At 48.5% G+C, this 14,783-nt stretch overlaps 1 protein-coding gene across 1 annotated transcript; it reads left to right on the plus strand.

Moving 5' to 3' along the window:
- The first annotated feature begins 165 nt into the window (after positions 1 to 165).
- On the plus strand, positions 166 to 14,407 carry DNAJB11 (DnaJ heat shock protein family (Hsp40) member B11). Its single transcript, XM_068421107.1, has 10 exons — positions 166 to 347; positions 475 to 631; positions 4,691 to 4,788; positions 5,896 to 6,028; positions 7,208 to 7,350; positions 7,891 to 7,973; positions 8,584 to 8,641; positions 9,196 to 9,307; positions 9,721 to 9,880; positions 13,998 to 14,407. The coding sequence occupies exons 1-10, from the start codon at positions 178 to 180 to the stop codon at positions 14,060 to 14,062; spliced, it is 1,179 nt and encodes a 392-aa protein (XP_068277208.1). The 5' UTR covers positions 166 to 177; the 3' UTR covers positions 14,063 to 14,407.
- Positions 14,408 to 14,783: the final 376 nt, after the last annotated feature.

Raw genomic sequence — 14,783 nt, forward strand, 5'->3', positions numbered from 1 at the left:
GCGTTGAGTGATGATTGGACCAGAGGGCCCAGAGCCGACGCCCTGGCAGGCGATTGGTCAGCGGCGCGTAGCCGGTGGTGAAGTGTGCGCAGCCGATTGGCCGGCGGCCTGCAGCGCGCGGGGCAGCGCCGCGCTCCTATTGGCTGGCGGCTGTCGCCGGGCTCCGCTTCACATCTCATGGTGGCCGGGCCGGGGCGGGCGGCCGCGGCCCCTCCCGGAGAGCGCCGCTCCCTCCTTCCCTCCGCCCCGGGCAGGCCCGGCCCCCGCCGCCGCCGCGCTATGGCCCCCGGCTGGCTCGGCCGCCTCTGCCTCCTGCTGCTCTGCCTCTGTGGGGAGGCCGCCGCCGGGTGAGTGCGCCGGGCCTGTGGCTGTCCCCCCCCCGCGCCATCGCCTCAGCGCTGGGCCTGTGTCCTCCCGCGCTCGGCGGGTGCTGACGGGGCCTCGCTCCCTTCCCCTCTCTCTCTTCCTCCCCAGGAGGGACTTCTACAAGATCCTGGGGGTGTCCCGCGGCGCCTCCATCAAGGACATCAAGAAGGCCTACCGCAAACTGGCGCTGCAGCTCCATCCCGACAGGAACCCCGACGACCCCCGGGCGCAGGAGAAGTTCCAGGATCTGGGGGCTGCCTACGAGGTGAGGCCGGGGGCCGTGGGCTCCCCACCCCGCTGCCTGCGGTGTGGGGAGGCCTGGTGTGGCTGCTGGGGAGGGAGAGGGGTGAAGTTGTGCAACCTGTTGTGAGGGACTCGGAGAACCTTATTCTTCCCAGGCTGTGAAGGGTGGATGGGTTCGTGGTAAAATATGCTGGGAACATGAAGCTGAGCGTGGCCAACAAGTTGTCCCATGAGGGTTCATCCCATAATGTTCAGCGGAATGAAAAAGGAGGGCTTCTAGGAAATGTAAATACCCTTCTATAAGGTGCAGGTGCAATCCCTCCTCCCCCTATTACTATATCAAATTTAGGATGTTCTACCAAACCAAAAACAGAGGTGGAGAGTCTGTCGGGCTGATTAGAGAGCTCCTTCTGTCAGAGGACAACAGCTCGCTTAGCCAGGAGAAAGTGATGGCAGCAGTTAAAGTTATTTGGTGTTTATTAATAGTTCTCTGAGGAAGAAATAGCGTAGCATCAGCTGTAAATATTGGCACAGGAGCAAGTGTGTGTGTGTGGTGCCTGGCTGTGAGTAAGTCTGAGCTGATGGGAGATGGAAGGTGGTTGGCTTGTCTTTTAGAAGGTGTTAAGGTGGGAAAAATGATTGTGAGTCGCACATGCACGAGGATTCCTGCTGTTTCAATGATCATATAGCAGCAGACAAATGATAGCTGGCACTAATAGCACAGTGCATTATATAAACCACACGTAGATTATTTTATTAGCCAAATGTTTTAGGTCAAAGCTTACTTTCTCTGCCACGTACATACACGTTACTGCAATTCAGGCAGGCAGATGGGATCTGTTTCTTCCACATTCTCTGTTCTTTTTGTCTCCCTTCCGTCACTGTTGGTTTCCATCTGCTCCTGCCATGCCCTGTGGAGCAGAGGGCCCCCGAGGAAGATGGTGTTGACCAGCAGGAATTCATACCAGTGGTTCCACCAGGACTTTGCCTGCGCTGGTGGGCTTTTTGAGTGGGAGGTTTGTGTCCTCTTTGAGGAGTCGAGCTTCAGAAGGGGAAAGGGTTTGTGTTCCCACTGCAGTCTGGTGGTGCTGCTCAGCCTGCAGCTGCAGCGTGGCTCCTGCTTCCATCCCTGGTGCTCTCTGCTCTTCAGATATGCAAATATAAAATGAATGGGGAAGTGAGAGAAACCGCTTGAATGCATTCCTCTTTAGTCAGAAAAAAAACCCACAGTGGCTTTATTTTTGTATCAGAGCTGGGACCTCTTTTTTAGTTCACACTTACCTAGTCTTAAATAAATTGGCTGAACTCTCACAGGGAAACCAGTGAGTGCAAAGCATTTTGATGTCCTGCAGGGTCTTGGTCTCTATTTAGCCAGCACAGCTTGCAGAGCCTGCTAAATTAGCCATGACATGCAGCGTGTTGGATTGTTTGGGGCAAAAAGGAGCTAGAATTATGTTTCCCTTATAACCTAAACCAGGATGGGTTGTGCCATAAAGCAAAGCCTCTGTTAGCAGCGTGGCTGCGCAGGGTTTGACTGGCTATCTATAGCGAAGTCTGCAGAAGAATTGTGGGGAAAGTAGGTTAATTAAAGTACTCAAGTCTCCTTCGTTTAAACAGCCTGAGTTTTAACCTGAGTCTTAACCAACTTGATGGCCTTTTATGAGGACGTAACCCGGTGGATAGATGATGGTAAAGCTGTGGATGTGTCTATCTCGATTTCAGTAAAGCGTTTGACACGGTCTCCCCCAGCATCCTCGCAGCTAAACTGGGGAAGTGTGGTCTGGCTGATCGGGTAGTGAGGTGGATTGGGAACTGGCTGAAGGAAAGAAGCCAGAGAGTGGTGGTCAATGGGACAGAGTCCAGTTGGAGCCCTGTGTCTAGCGGAGTCCCTCAAGGGTTGGTACTGGGACCAGTTCTATTCAATATATTCATTAATGACTTGGATGAGGGAATAGAGTGCACTGTCAGCAAGTTCGCTGATGGCACCAAACTGGGAGGAGTGGCTGACACCCCAGAAGGCTGCGCAGCCATTCAGAGAGACCTGGACAGGCTGGAGAGTTGGGCGGGGAGACATTTAATGAACTATAACAAGGGCAAGTGTAGAGTCCTGCTTCTGGGCAAGAACAACCCCATGTACCAGTACAAGCTGGGGACAGACCTGTTGGAGAGCAGCAGAGGGGAAAGGGACCTGGGGGTCCTGGTGGACAGCAGGATGACCATGAGCCAGCAGTGTGCCCTTGTGGCCAAGAAGGCCGATGGCATCCTGGGGTGTATTAGAAGGGGTGTGGTTAGCAAGTCGAGAGAGGTTCTCCTCCCCCTCTGCTCTGCCCTGGTGAGGCCGCATCTGGAATATTGTGTCCAGTTCTGGGCCCCTCAGTTCAAGAAGGACAGGGAACTGCTAGAGAGAGTCCAGCGCAGAGCCATGAAGATGATTAAGGGAGTGGAACATCTCCCTTCTGAGGAGAGGCTGAGGGAGCTGGGTCTCTTTAGCTTGGAGAAGAGGAGACTGAGGGATGACCTCATTAATGTTTATAAATATGTAAAGGGCAAGTGTCATGAGGATGGAGCCAGGCTCTTCTCAGTGACATCCACTGACAGGACAAGGGGTAATGGGTGCAAGCTGGAACACAGGAGGTTCCACATAAATATGAGGAAAAACTTCTTTACTGTGAGGGTGACCGAACACTGGCACAGGCTGCCCAGAGAAGTTGTGGAGTCTCCTTCTCTGGAGACATTCAAAACCCGCCTGGACGTGTTCCTGTGTGACATGATCCAGGTAATCCTGCTCTGGCAGGGGATTGGACTAGATGATCTTTCAAGGTCCCTTCCAATCCCTGACATTCTGTGATTCTGTGTGAGTGATTTTCCCCCTGCAGCTGTGTGGTCTGAACACAGGTGTTACAGTTAGAAAGGAGACTGATCCCACGTGAGCCCTTAGTCTCTGAGTGATTTGGAGGTGGGGTTTTTCCAAGCTTACCCACAGTAGTTGCTTTGCTTTCAAGGCAACCTAACCTAAAAAAAAAAACTCTCTTTGCTGGAGTAGTGTTCTCCAAAAGCCTGCAGAAATAAGGAGAATTAATGGGAAGGCAATTATTTGGTGGTGTTTATTCCTTTCTCATTGCTTGTGGTATCGTCAGTGCTGTGCAGGACTTTACTGGAAGAATTTTGCTCTGACACAATGGAAAGCTTGTCCCAGTTTCAGGAAATGTGTGTTTTAATGCAAAATCTAGATTGACAAAGGGAGAGCTGAACTCATCTACAAGATGAAGCTATGAAAGTCACTGTTGGTTTCTTTAGCTTGTTGCTACCCTTTATCATTGGTTACAACTTCAGCTGGTTTTCATCCTTTAGTGAGCTTCTCCACCTGTTTCCACTCCTCTCCAGCCTTCTGCCAGCTAACCTGGCAATTTTAATCTGCCAAAACACAATCAACAGGGGAGGAAGGGGAAGGCAGACTAAATCTGACTGGAAATTCTGGATCTCTGGGGAAGGAAAGAGCAAGGATCAATACTTAGGAATTAAAATTGAAGCTTTACAGGCTTGAAAGTCACGTGTGTTGGGATCTGTTATTCTGCCTCAGTACTGAAGTTACTTCTAACTTTTGCTGCCCTTAGGGATGAGGGTCAGCGTTTGAGCTGGTGTGGAGTTACCGTGTTTGTCAGGTTCAGATTCGCAGGCAGACTTGCCTTTGTTGCTAGTTGTTATGAAATAGTAGTGGGAGAAATAACAAACTGAGAACAGAGAAAGAGGGGTGGTGTTATGTTGGTTTTCAGTGTCCTGCTTTGTAGGAACTGGTTTGTATTATTCCTTCTGACTCTTTTTTTAATCCATAAGATAAACTCAATATTGTTTATATTTTCTGTGTTGCTTCTGCTGTTTTAATAAACTAACCATACTTTTTATGGGTTTAACAGATAAATGTTTAACTTTTCCAGGCCAGTGCAGCCAGTGCTTCTGTAGTGTGAAGCATTGCTACTTGTCCCCAGCTGAAGAGTACTGGGGAGCTTCCTCTGAGGGCTGTGTTTCAATAACCCAGTTCAGCCAGGGGTGAATGTCGTGTCTGTTTGCATCCCTTTGCCAGGTGCTGTCGGATGAGGAGAAGAGGAAGCAGTACGATGCGTACGGTGAGGAGGGATTGAAGGATGGCCACCAGAGCTCCCATGGAGACATCTTCTCACAGTAAGGAGGTGTCGCTGCTTCAGGCTGTTCTGTAGTTGGTGCTCTAATTTTGTGATGTTCCTGCACACGTTTGACGTGGGCAAATTCTATGTTAAGGTCCTTTACCCAGTCAGGAGGCACTGATCTGAAGTGACAACTGAGAGTTTGAAGAAATACATGTACAGTGGCTGTCCCACGTGCAATTTTCAGTTGTCTGTCTTGCATCAGTCCTTGCTCCAAGAACTGATAGGAACCAGTGTTGTCTTCCCACATGGACAGCTCATACTTGGCAAGCTGCGTCGCCAGGGTGGGTGATTTGTAAGGTGCTGCAGCTGCATGAAACATGTAGGAACTTTCTCATGTTCTCTGATATGTGATTGATGTTTAACCTGCTGTCTCAGATCATGTGTGCACTCTGGGGATCACTTTTTCTGTTGCAAAGTAATGCTGTAGTGGCTTATGCTACATTTCAGAGGAGCTGTAGAACCTGGATCATTAAAACCTGAAAGCATTTACATGTTGCTCAGGCAGAACCTGATCTTCTGTTTGTTTAAGGCCCCTTTTGGTTGTGCTAGGCACAGATTTACTAAAATAATTCCTAAAGTTGCTTATCTTGTGTAATCCTTCTGGGTGAGAACTTGCAGAGTCTGCTGGCCTGTTTTGAGGAAAAATATGCAGACTTACTAGGGAGTTTTTTCTCATACCCCTTGTCCTCCAACTACTGAAGACCAGCGTTGACTGGCAGTGCCAGAGATGGAGCGCTACTCAGAGTTTGCACCTTGGGGTGATGGTAGCTGAGCAGCAGTGTGGTACGGAGGGGACTTCTCTTAGGCAGTGGTCAGATTTTGAGGTCTTGGCATTCAACTCCTGCTCCAAAACTTGCTTTCTTTAGTACAGAAAAATCTGCCAAAGCGACTGCTTTGTTTGAAGGTGTTATCTTGTGTCCTCGAGGAGCAAAAAGTGGTATCTGGAGTTACTATGGTGCTGTTGTGCTGTGAGGAGGCTGTTCTGAAGGGGGCTAGAAGCATTTACCAAGCAGCACGTTGCTGCTGCCTTGGGTGGCTCCCTTCAGCGAAGCCTTCTTTGAGCAGAATTTCTTCCTGAACTAATCGATGTGTTTTACTCCAGCTTCTTTGGGGACTTTGGATTCATGTTTGGAGGTAACCCTCGCCAACAAGACAGGAACATTCCCCGAGGAAGCGACATCATCGTGGACCTGGAGGTCACACTGGAGGAGGTGTATTCAGGAAACTTTGTAGAAGTAAGTTTGACCGCTTGCCTGTTGGTCTCTCCAGTGTGTTCTGAGGTTTGAGATGTCTGGCCTGGCCACTGCTTCTCCCAAAGACTAGAACTAAAATAGATGCTCGTTTTCTCAGTCTCTGGCAGTGACAGTGGAGGATGTTGTGAAGCTATTTGCTAGTAGTTAACTGAAGAAACAATCACAGAATCAACCAGGTTGGAAGAGCCCTCTGGGATCATCGAGTCCAACCATTGCCCTGACACCACCATGTCAACTAGACCAGGGCACTAAGTGCCATGTCCAGGCTTTTCTTAAACCACTCCAGAGATGGTGACTCCACCACCTCCCTGGGCAGCCCCTTCCCATGTCTAATGACCCTTGCTGAGAAGAAATGCTTCCTGATGTCCAACCTGAACCTCCCCTGGTGAAGCTTGAGGCTGTGTCCTCTTGTCCTATTGCTAGTTGCCTGGGAAAATGCATTTATTCCTCTCTGCCATCTGGCAATTTCTCTATAAAGGGATGCTTCTTGTGATAATAGCTTATTTATTGGCTGTCAGTGACCAGCTGTAGCTCTTCTATTACAGTAGCCCAGTTGGAAAAGGTGTAACTGGTCTTTGTGTAGAATTTGGTGGTATTTGAGGCCCCCTTCATAAGCCTCAAATTCATTTTGCAATTCTTGCAAAACCACGTTGAGGATTTTTCGTAGGCTCTTTATATGGCCAAACATGTCACTGCAAACTTCTGGATTTAATTATTTCATTTTTTTAAGCAAGCTACACTTCTGCTGCTGACAATCCCTGCTAGTCTGCACGTTAGAACTTGTGTTGATTGAATCTCCGTTGTGAGTGTCTGGGTAAATGGGGAACTCCAAATAATTTTGCCCACTGTGTGGAACGAGGAAGCTATCATAACTAAAGGTGTCGGCTGTTTTATCCTAGTGTTACCTTTCCTATTTAGAGAGGCGTGCCAGAAAAAGAAAGAAAATGGTAATAGTGGTGTTAGAGACAGGTTTTTTTTCTGATATTTTGTTATTTGTATCAGGCCAAGACCATGTGGAGCTACTGTAGAGGCAGCAGAAAGTGCATTAAAAAAAACAAACAAACAAAACTATGTTCAGGCTGCTTGAGAAATCCAGACCCTTGTGGAGACCCAGGAGTGCTGGCCTGCATGCTGGTGTCAACCTCTTCCTCTCTCCTGCAGGTTGTCAGGAACAAGCCAGTGGCAAGACAGGCCCCTGGCAAACGGAAATGCAATTGTCGGCAAGAGATGAGGACCACCCAGTTGGGTCCTGGCCGTTTCCAGATGACTCAAGAAGTTGTTTGTGATGAATGTCCCAACGTCAAGTGAGTCTTGTGCTCTTTACTGCTCTATGGAGCAAACCTGCCACTAGATGGAGGAAAGTGCCTGTATGAGCAGTGAGACCTGGGGAATTTGGACGAACTTAGCACAGGTTTCTCATTTCCAAGGAACCAGTCTTCTTACAGTAGAGACAGCCAACTCTATCAGATGTAGAGCTCCCCAGTTTGCTCTTTCAGCCTCTTACGTCTTTGAACACTCAGCAGTACTACAGTGGAAATTCCACAACTAAATTGAATAAACAAAGACAGGGAAGCCCACAGTTTCCAGCTGGGAACAGCTGGACATGGAATACTGTGCTGTAGTCACACATCCGGATGCTGACTGCACGTAGGAGTTAACTTCGTCTTCTCTACTAGATGAGTATCAACACACAAGAAAGGCAGCACTCGCCTTCCAGTTTTAGATGTGAGCAAGGAGAGAGTATGTGTTAACTTGTATGGGTGTTCTCATTACCCCAGTGCCGTAAGTAGGTGCTACCACCTGCTGTTGAAAACTTACTGCTTGCTTGCTCCTCCCCTTTGCAGGCTCGTGAATGAGGAGCGGACACTAGAAGTGGAGATAGAGCCGGGCGTGAGGGATGGGATGGAGTATCCCTTCATTGGTGAAGGTATGTGTGTGGGCACTGCCCTGATGCTCAGCTTTGACTTGCTCCTTTTCCGTGCCACAAGGCTGATCCTGATGGCAGTGAAAGTGTCCAAGCCCTGCTTTGGGTCACTGAGCAGCTCGTGTGGTTTGAAGGGCTGTGTCCTCTGCGTGCTGCTGAAATCCAGGAGCACACTCTTTGCTAGGTCTGAATAACCCTCTGAGTTCCACTCTCTTTGCTGGTGCTGGGGGCATACACACACACCAAAAAAAAAGCTCTAAATGGGATGTTTCAGATAACTTTTGAGTAAGAACATCTGTTCCAGCCTTGAGTATGCAAGGGAATCCCCTCTGCCCAAGGAGATGAAGTCCTTCAACAAGCAAAGGACATCATTAATGTGCTGGCAAGTCTTTCAGAACAGCAGAGACCTGTGAGCTCAATGAGGCAATGCTCAGGAAGCCTTCGGCTCTTTAATAACCATGTAAGCAGGGTTTTAGTCATGTAAAGATCAACAAGTTGATTTTTCTCCTTTAACATGTGAGCTGCAGATCTCTACTGTGTTTAATATGTTGCTTGTTTTCTCAGCTGACACTAACCAGCTCCTTTAAACAGAGCTGTTTTCCCTTTGTCCCAGGTGAACCCCACGTGGACGGGGAGCCGGGCGATTTGCGCTTCCGAATAAAGGTTCTGAAGTAAGTAACTGGCCTGGTTCGACCGCTCTTTCTGGTTCCTGCAAAGGAAGCTTGCAAGCAATCTTCTGGCCAGCGTGGCCTGCTTGGGTAGCATGTAGCTTGCCCTTCAGCAGAGTTGGTGCAGCCAGAGGTCTGGTACTCAGGGCTGTGCAGGATGTTCAACCCTGATGATGGATTCACCACTGTTACGATGCTGCGATAATTCCACTTCTATCTCGTTTGGCTTCAATTCTGGCATGTATTAGTAGCTCCTGTGTGAATCACATGAAATATCTTCTTTTTCCATAAATATACTATCTCCCTATTGTAAAGAAATGCACTACTGAGGACTGTTGCATGAGTCACAACTTCTTGACACGCCTCATCACTCATTGCCCTAAAAATAGGAAGGTTATTTAGTCGTACATACCTCGCACAGGAAAATGAAGCTAAATGTCATTCATTCTGCACTTCCTCTCTAATTTGTGAATTCTCCAAGCTCACAAATAGAGGGGAGGAAGCTAGAGGACCTATTTCCCCTATGGGAAAGGAGAAAATGTCTTTTACTTCCACAGGCACCCAGTCTTTGAAAGAAGAGGAGATGACTTGTATACAAACGTGACGATCTCGCTGGTCGAGGCACTTACGGGCTTTGAAATGGATATCGCCCACTTGGATGGGCACAAGGTGAGGCAATGGTTTGCTTTTTTGCTCTGTGTAAACAAAATTTAGCTGCAGGTCTCCTCTGCTGAGGGTTAGCTTGCTCAGGGTCTGTGCAGCTCCTGCTTGTGTAGAGTATCCCATCTACTAGAGCCTTCCAGACCACTTCCCATGGAGCCAAAACAGGCCCTGTAGAGGGGGTGCACAGTGTGGGTCTGGGTTCCAGGCTGTCAGAGCAGTTATTGCATGTACTGTCTTTGGTGGTGGTAGTTCTGGCATGTGTCCTGGCAGTAATACTGCCTGGACCCTTTGAAATGTCACTGAATTAGGCAAGGAATCAATATTAATTGAAGCTTTCCCGTGGGTTGGAAAGGGCATTTGGGGTATTGGGGTACACACACGCACCACTAGTAGTGTTCTGACGTTTCTTTTGTCTCTAGGTTCATGTTGCTCGGGATAAAATTACAAAACCCGGGGCCAAACTGTGGAAGAAAGGAGAAGGCCTTCCAAATTTTGATAACAATAATATTAAAGGCTCACTAATAATAACGTTTGATGTGGAGTTCCCCAAAGAGCAACTGACAAACGAACAGCGGGAAGGTGAGTGTTGTAAAGCCCTGGCGTGGCAGTGGGTGGCACAGACCTCTCGCCAAAGCTGATAAGAAGTTGGCACCACTGAACCGGTGGCCTGTAGCGGTCAGGGGGGCTCTGCTTTCCCTGTGCCCCTTGTACAACATAACACAGTTGGCCGGTGCCCTGTGATTAACTTCAATTTCCCTTTGAAGCCAGCGAGCTTGGCTGCTGCAGCTGTAGGGAACCAGATGAGGTTGGGATGTGCCACTGCTGGGATGTAGCACTTGGCAAGTGGGCAGGTGCTTTGTTTTGTAGCTGGCCATCTGTCTGACTTGCTGGGCTTAGCCTCTGCTGGAATGGGATCACAAGTGGATTTCCAGCCCCTGCTTCTGCTTTCTTGGAGGCAAGACTTGTGAAAATCCCTCTGCTCTCAAGGGTGAAGAGTATCAGGCAGCATCAGGAGAAGGGTTGTTCCTCTCTCCATCTCCTTCTACCCCAAGTGCTTTGTGGCCGTGTAAGGAAGAAGGGTACAATGCAGATATTTCCTAGGAGAGATCTGCTCCTCAGGTTCGGTGCTCAAATGGTAACTTGGTGAACTATGTAGAAATCCTAAAATTGATGGGTGGGTAAATACTGTACTCCTAGCTGGAAATCCCTCGTTGCTTCAGCAGCCTCTGCAGTAGGTCCTGCTGCTCTGCACAAGGCATCAGAGTAGGCGCCAAGGGCCCCATCCTCTGCTATGGGGCAAAGATGTCCCTGGCATGTACCAGTGCAGCTCTTTAGATAATCCCCATCCCCACAACCTCTTCCTGCTGCTTAGGGCTATCATACTTTCTTCTTCTGAAGGTGCCCTTTTAGTGGATTCTGGCAGCTGTCCTGGTGAAATGAGGAAAATATGCAGCTTTCCTGGACTCTTCAAGTTGGTAGAGGGGAAGCCAAGCCCTGGGTGGGCTTTTCTCAGCCCTACAGCACTTCTTGTTGCGTTGATGACACTGTCCTAGCTACCACTTGGAGCTCAGTGGGTAGCTGAAGCTCCAGGGTTGCTTGTGGCTTTTCTGCAGCTGTTTGGGCTGTGCTTTGGGTGAAGCTGGTTTGTGTTCTGACCCCCTGTGCTTTCCTGCTGGTTGTGTCTGGTGAGGGCTGCGCAGCACAGTTACTGCTTCAGTGTATAGTCTCCTTCCAGGCTCTGCTGCCCTTCTTGAAGCTTCATAAGGCGACAGCACCTCTCCAACAGACGTGAGGTTTTTCCAGCTGTTGCTCTTGGCAGTTTGTGAAGAGAGTGGGCAAAGAGCAGCGACAGAAGCCTGCGTGTTTGTCAGAACCGCAGAGGTGATGGTACTGGCATGAGTGTGTGCAGCCAGGGGGCCTTTGGGGGTTTCACTCCCTCCTGAAGCGATTCCACGTTCCCAGGGGAAGGTGACTGGGTCGGCAGTCAGCTGCATTTCTGTGTGCTAGAATATCTCCAAACATCCAGTGATCTCAGGAGTTTTATGAGGGAATAGGTCTATTCACGTTGTGTGGCAGCAGTTCAGTGTACACATTCAAAGGAAGGCTGTAGGCTTCAGAATTCAAAACATCCTTTTTTTTCTTATTGTTGGAGCTGGTCCTAACTTCTTATCTCGTTACCAAATGTACAGCTCCTGGGGCAGGCAGGAGATACTCTGACTCCAAGAGCACCGCTCTAGTCTAAGCTTTTAGAGTCAGAGAAATAATATGCTTGCTTTCCTGCCAGTGTGACATCAGGGAATTTATTGCCTGTTGATCAGAGGTGACTTTCTCTTTGACTTTCTCTTTCTCTCATACATCTCTACTGGCACTTTATTGTCTTTTTTTTGAGCTCTGAATACCACTCTGGAGTGCTCAGAGAGCAGCAACAGGCAGCAAAGTGCCCGGGTTGTGTTGTAACCCGTCAGCTCTTGGTGGTGTCAGAAAAATCTCGAAGGTGGCTCTAGTAAAAAAAAAAATGCCTGAGGTGCAGTAGCACCAAATGCCAGGATTCCTGCCTGGAATTCCTGATTCAACGTCAGATAACGTGTTGAAATATCCTGTGCACTAATGAGGGTATCCTTCAGGCCAGCAGGCAGCTGCCTGGAGCTTGCTAGCAGGAAATGAGGTACGGGAATGGTGCTAAACCCACTTTTTTCAGGGTTCCTGGAGCACCTTTCTCCAGCTGTGCCCTTCCTTTCAAAGAACTACACATCCAGGAGGCAAATCCTCTCACCCATCAGCCAGGAAGTGGCTTTGAGCCTCCTTTGGCTGTGGAGGGGAAGTGAACTTGCCTCACACTCCCCTGGAGAATGACCTATCCTGAATAATTAGCTGTGTAGGGGCTCATCTTTGCCCTGCTATTGAGGATGTTTCTGAATGTAGAAAAGAATTCAGGGTTCTCTGGGCAGCAAGGAAGAGGCATGAATAGTTCTTGCCTGGCAGAGAGCCGTCTTGGGTCCAGTTATTACTTCCAGGACAGTTTTCCAGGGTTTTGACAGAGCTATTGTGACCGTTATGCATCAAATCACTGGTCTTAAAGGACAGTAGTATTGGTAGCCAGAATGATTTAAGGGTAGACAAGCAGGACAAGGATTGCAGGGAGACGTGCTCTCTTCTAGCTGCATTTCCTGAGGAAGGACTTGCATGCCTGAAAGCTTGGTGTTTTTTTCTGTACAAGTAAATTGGTTGATTTAATTACTGCTCCTCCTTCTCCATGCCTATGTACCTCACTTAAAATTAACGACCACGGCAGTGTTTTCCAGGCAGCCTAGTCTGACCTGTTGTACAAACAGGAGCAGTATGACACCATGACTCTGGCTTCAGTGGAGCAGCAGAGCAAGCTGCAATCCTGTCTTGTGTTGAGGTGCAAACCAGCATGCTTTGTTGCAAGACTGATGCTGTTTCAGGGACATCCAACAGCAGAATTAAGCACTTTTAGCTTAATTTTATTTTTATTATTTAAAAGTTACCCATGGTATGGGGAGTTTTCATCTCTGTGTTTGTCCTGACAGCCCCTGCTCGGGCTCAGTGGTTTCTGGTGGTGGTCAGAGCAGAGGTGCTGGAGAGGCCCCATGGCCAGGGCAGTGGGAGTCCTGGCAGTGTGTGACCAGGCTGACTTGGAAGAGGGAGTCCCCTCTGATTGTCTCTGGAAAAAATAGCGTGACACATCCATTGTTGCCAGTCCTCTTCCTCTGCTTTGTGCAGACTTGCCCTTGAAGCAGCAGTGAAGACCTGCCAGTCTTCCCCTGAACATGCTGAGCCCTGTAGATGAAGTATTATGGTTTTAAAGGCTGACTCACTCTTCTCTTATCCTGCTCTGCGAAGAATCTGATACTGCCAGGACCTCAGAGCAGTCAGTTCTTTGAAACGTTTTGTGAATGGGCTTTCAGGGGTGGGGAAGATGGTATTTGTAAAGCCATCTGGGCTCCTTGGTGAAACTGGGTTGCAAAAGATTTTCAGGCCTTCAGTGGGATACTTAAGCCCACAGATAATGAGTTTGCTTCTCTTAATTGTCTTCAGGGACTACTTCTAGTGGACAGTAGTGTCCCCAGGCACCACATACCAGTGTGAAAACCTCTGCTCTCTAATTACTAATGGGGGTTTCTGTAGCAGGCAAGTCCAGAAGGACTCAAGCATAGTGCTCCCCAGCCTGCTGCTAGCAGGTTTCTCTTGAGCTGGGTGAATTAGACCCTGGTAACACTCAGAAAGCTGTTTGTTGTTGCAGTTTTACTTCAGATGATAAAATTGTTCTCAACTCAAATAGCAAAGCAGCTCTGGGAGTCGGCTTTATCCCTTCCAGAGCTGTGAGGATCTCAAGGTGGTGCTCTGGGCTTTGAGTTTGTAGCAGGGGCGACTTTCTGCCTGGATCTACTGGCCTCGTGTGGTCCTGAGAGCGTGGGAAAGTGCTGGGATGGCGTCACTAACCTCAGTCCTGTTTCTCCTTTTAGGAGTGCAGGAGGAGCAGAAACGCTGTTGCACCTCTGGATTTAGGGGGATTTTTGCCTTTTTTTTAATTTTCTTTTAATGATGTTCTTGGAGTACCAGTGTTTGCGTTATTCAGATACATGAGCTCAGCCACGGGGGCCTCCGAGCCAGATGTGTAAATGCAGAGTCCTCCTGTTTGTGCCGTGCAGTGACGCTTCCCCTTCTCTTGCAGGTCTCAAACAGCTGTTGAAACAAGGATCGGTGCAGAAGGTGTACAATGGACTGCAGGGCTATTGACGTGTGGAAAAACAGGACTTAAATTCAGAGGCAGATTTGTTTGCAAGTCTCCTGCCCACTGTAGAATGGAGAAGAGGGAGGGTTGGGGCAATTGTTAAGGTATATGTAATTTTTTTTCTTTGTAAATGATGGAAGTGCTCAGACGAGTTGGAGGAAGTACTACCCTTTTCAGGACATAACTGGTGCTGCCTATCGTGTTCCACATCCTGGAACAACAAAGAGACTCCTTGAGCAGGGGAAAAAAAAAAAGAAAAGGTGGGGAAAGGAGTTTTAAATTCCACACAGATTGGAATTTCTGGTTTTTAAATATATTTTGATGTGACTTTTCTTGACCATCTCAACATATTTTCAGAGCTTCTCCTGCTTTTTATGTCTTTTGTGTCAGTCTCTTCAGAGTTTCTGTTGTTTTGGGTTGTGTTTGTTTTTTTAATCCCAGCCTTTCCTTCCCTTCCCCTCTGAGTCCAGAGTGTGGTATTGCTTCAGAGTCTGTTTCTGGGGCAGGAGTACAGGTGCTGTTGGGAGAGGACTGGCAGGAGAGTCTTTACAGGCTACGTTAGGCCCCACATCTGGTTGGGAAAGCAGGGGGAAAAAGTCTCTTAAGGCTCCTGTGGACTCTTTTTAACTACCAAGTAGTCCTCTTGGCCCAAAAGTTAACGCTTGGTTTTAATTTTAAAGTCAAAACAGCTTAGCAAAGACTCCTCAGACTTTCACAGTGGGATTT

This window comes from Nyctibius grandis, chromosome 32, assembly GCF_013368605.1.
Source record: "Nyctibius grandis isolate bNycGra1 chromosome 32, bNycGra1.pri, whole genome shotgun sequence".
NCBI classification, from domain to species: Eukaryota; Metazoa; Chordata; class Aves; order Nyctibiiformes; family Nyctibiidae; genus Nyctibius; species Nyctibius grandis.

What these genes read in the sequence shown, in the direction of transcription:
- DNAJB11 (XM_068421107.1), top strand. Translation starts at nt 178, where the DNA reads ATGGTGGCCGGGCCGGGGCGGGCGGCCGCGGCCCCTCCCGGAGAGCGC. An exon ending in TGTGGGGAGGCCGCCGCCGG is followed by an intron (nt 348 to 474) that starts GTGAGTGCGCCG and finishes CTTCCTCCCCAG; the next exon opens with GAGGGACTTCTACAAGATCC. An exon ending in GATGAATGTCCCAACGTCAA is followed by an intron (nt 7,351 to 7,890) that starts GTGAGTCTTGTG and finishes TCCCCTTTGCAG; the next exon opens with GCTCGTGAATGAGGAGCGGA.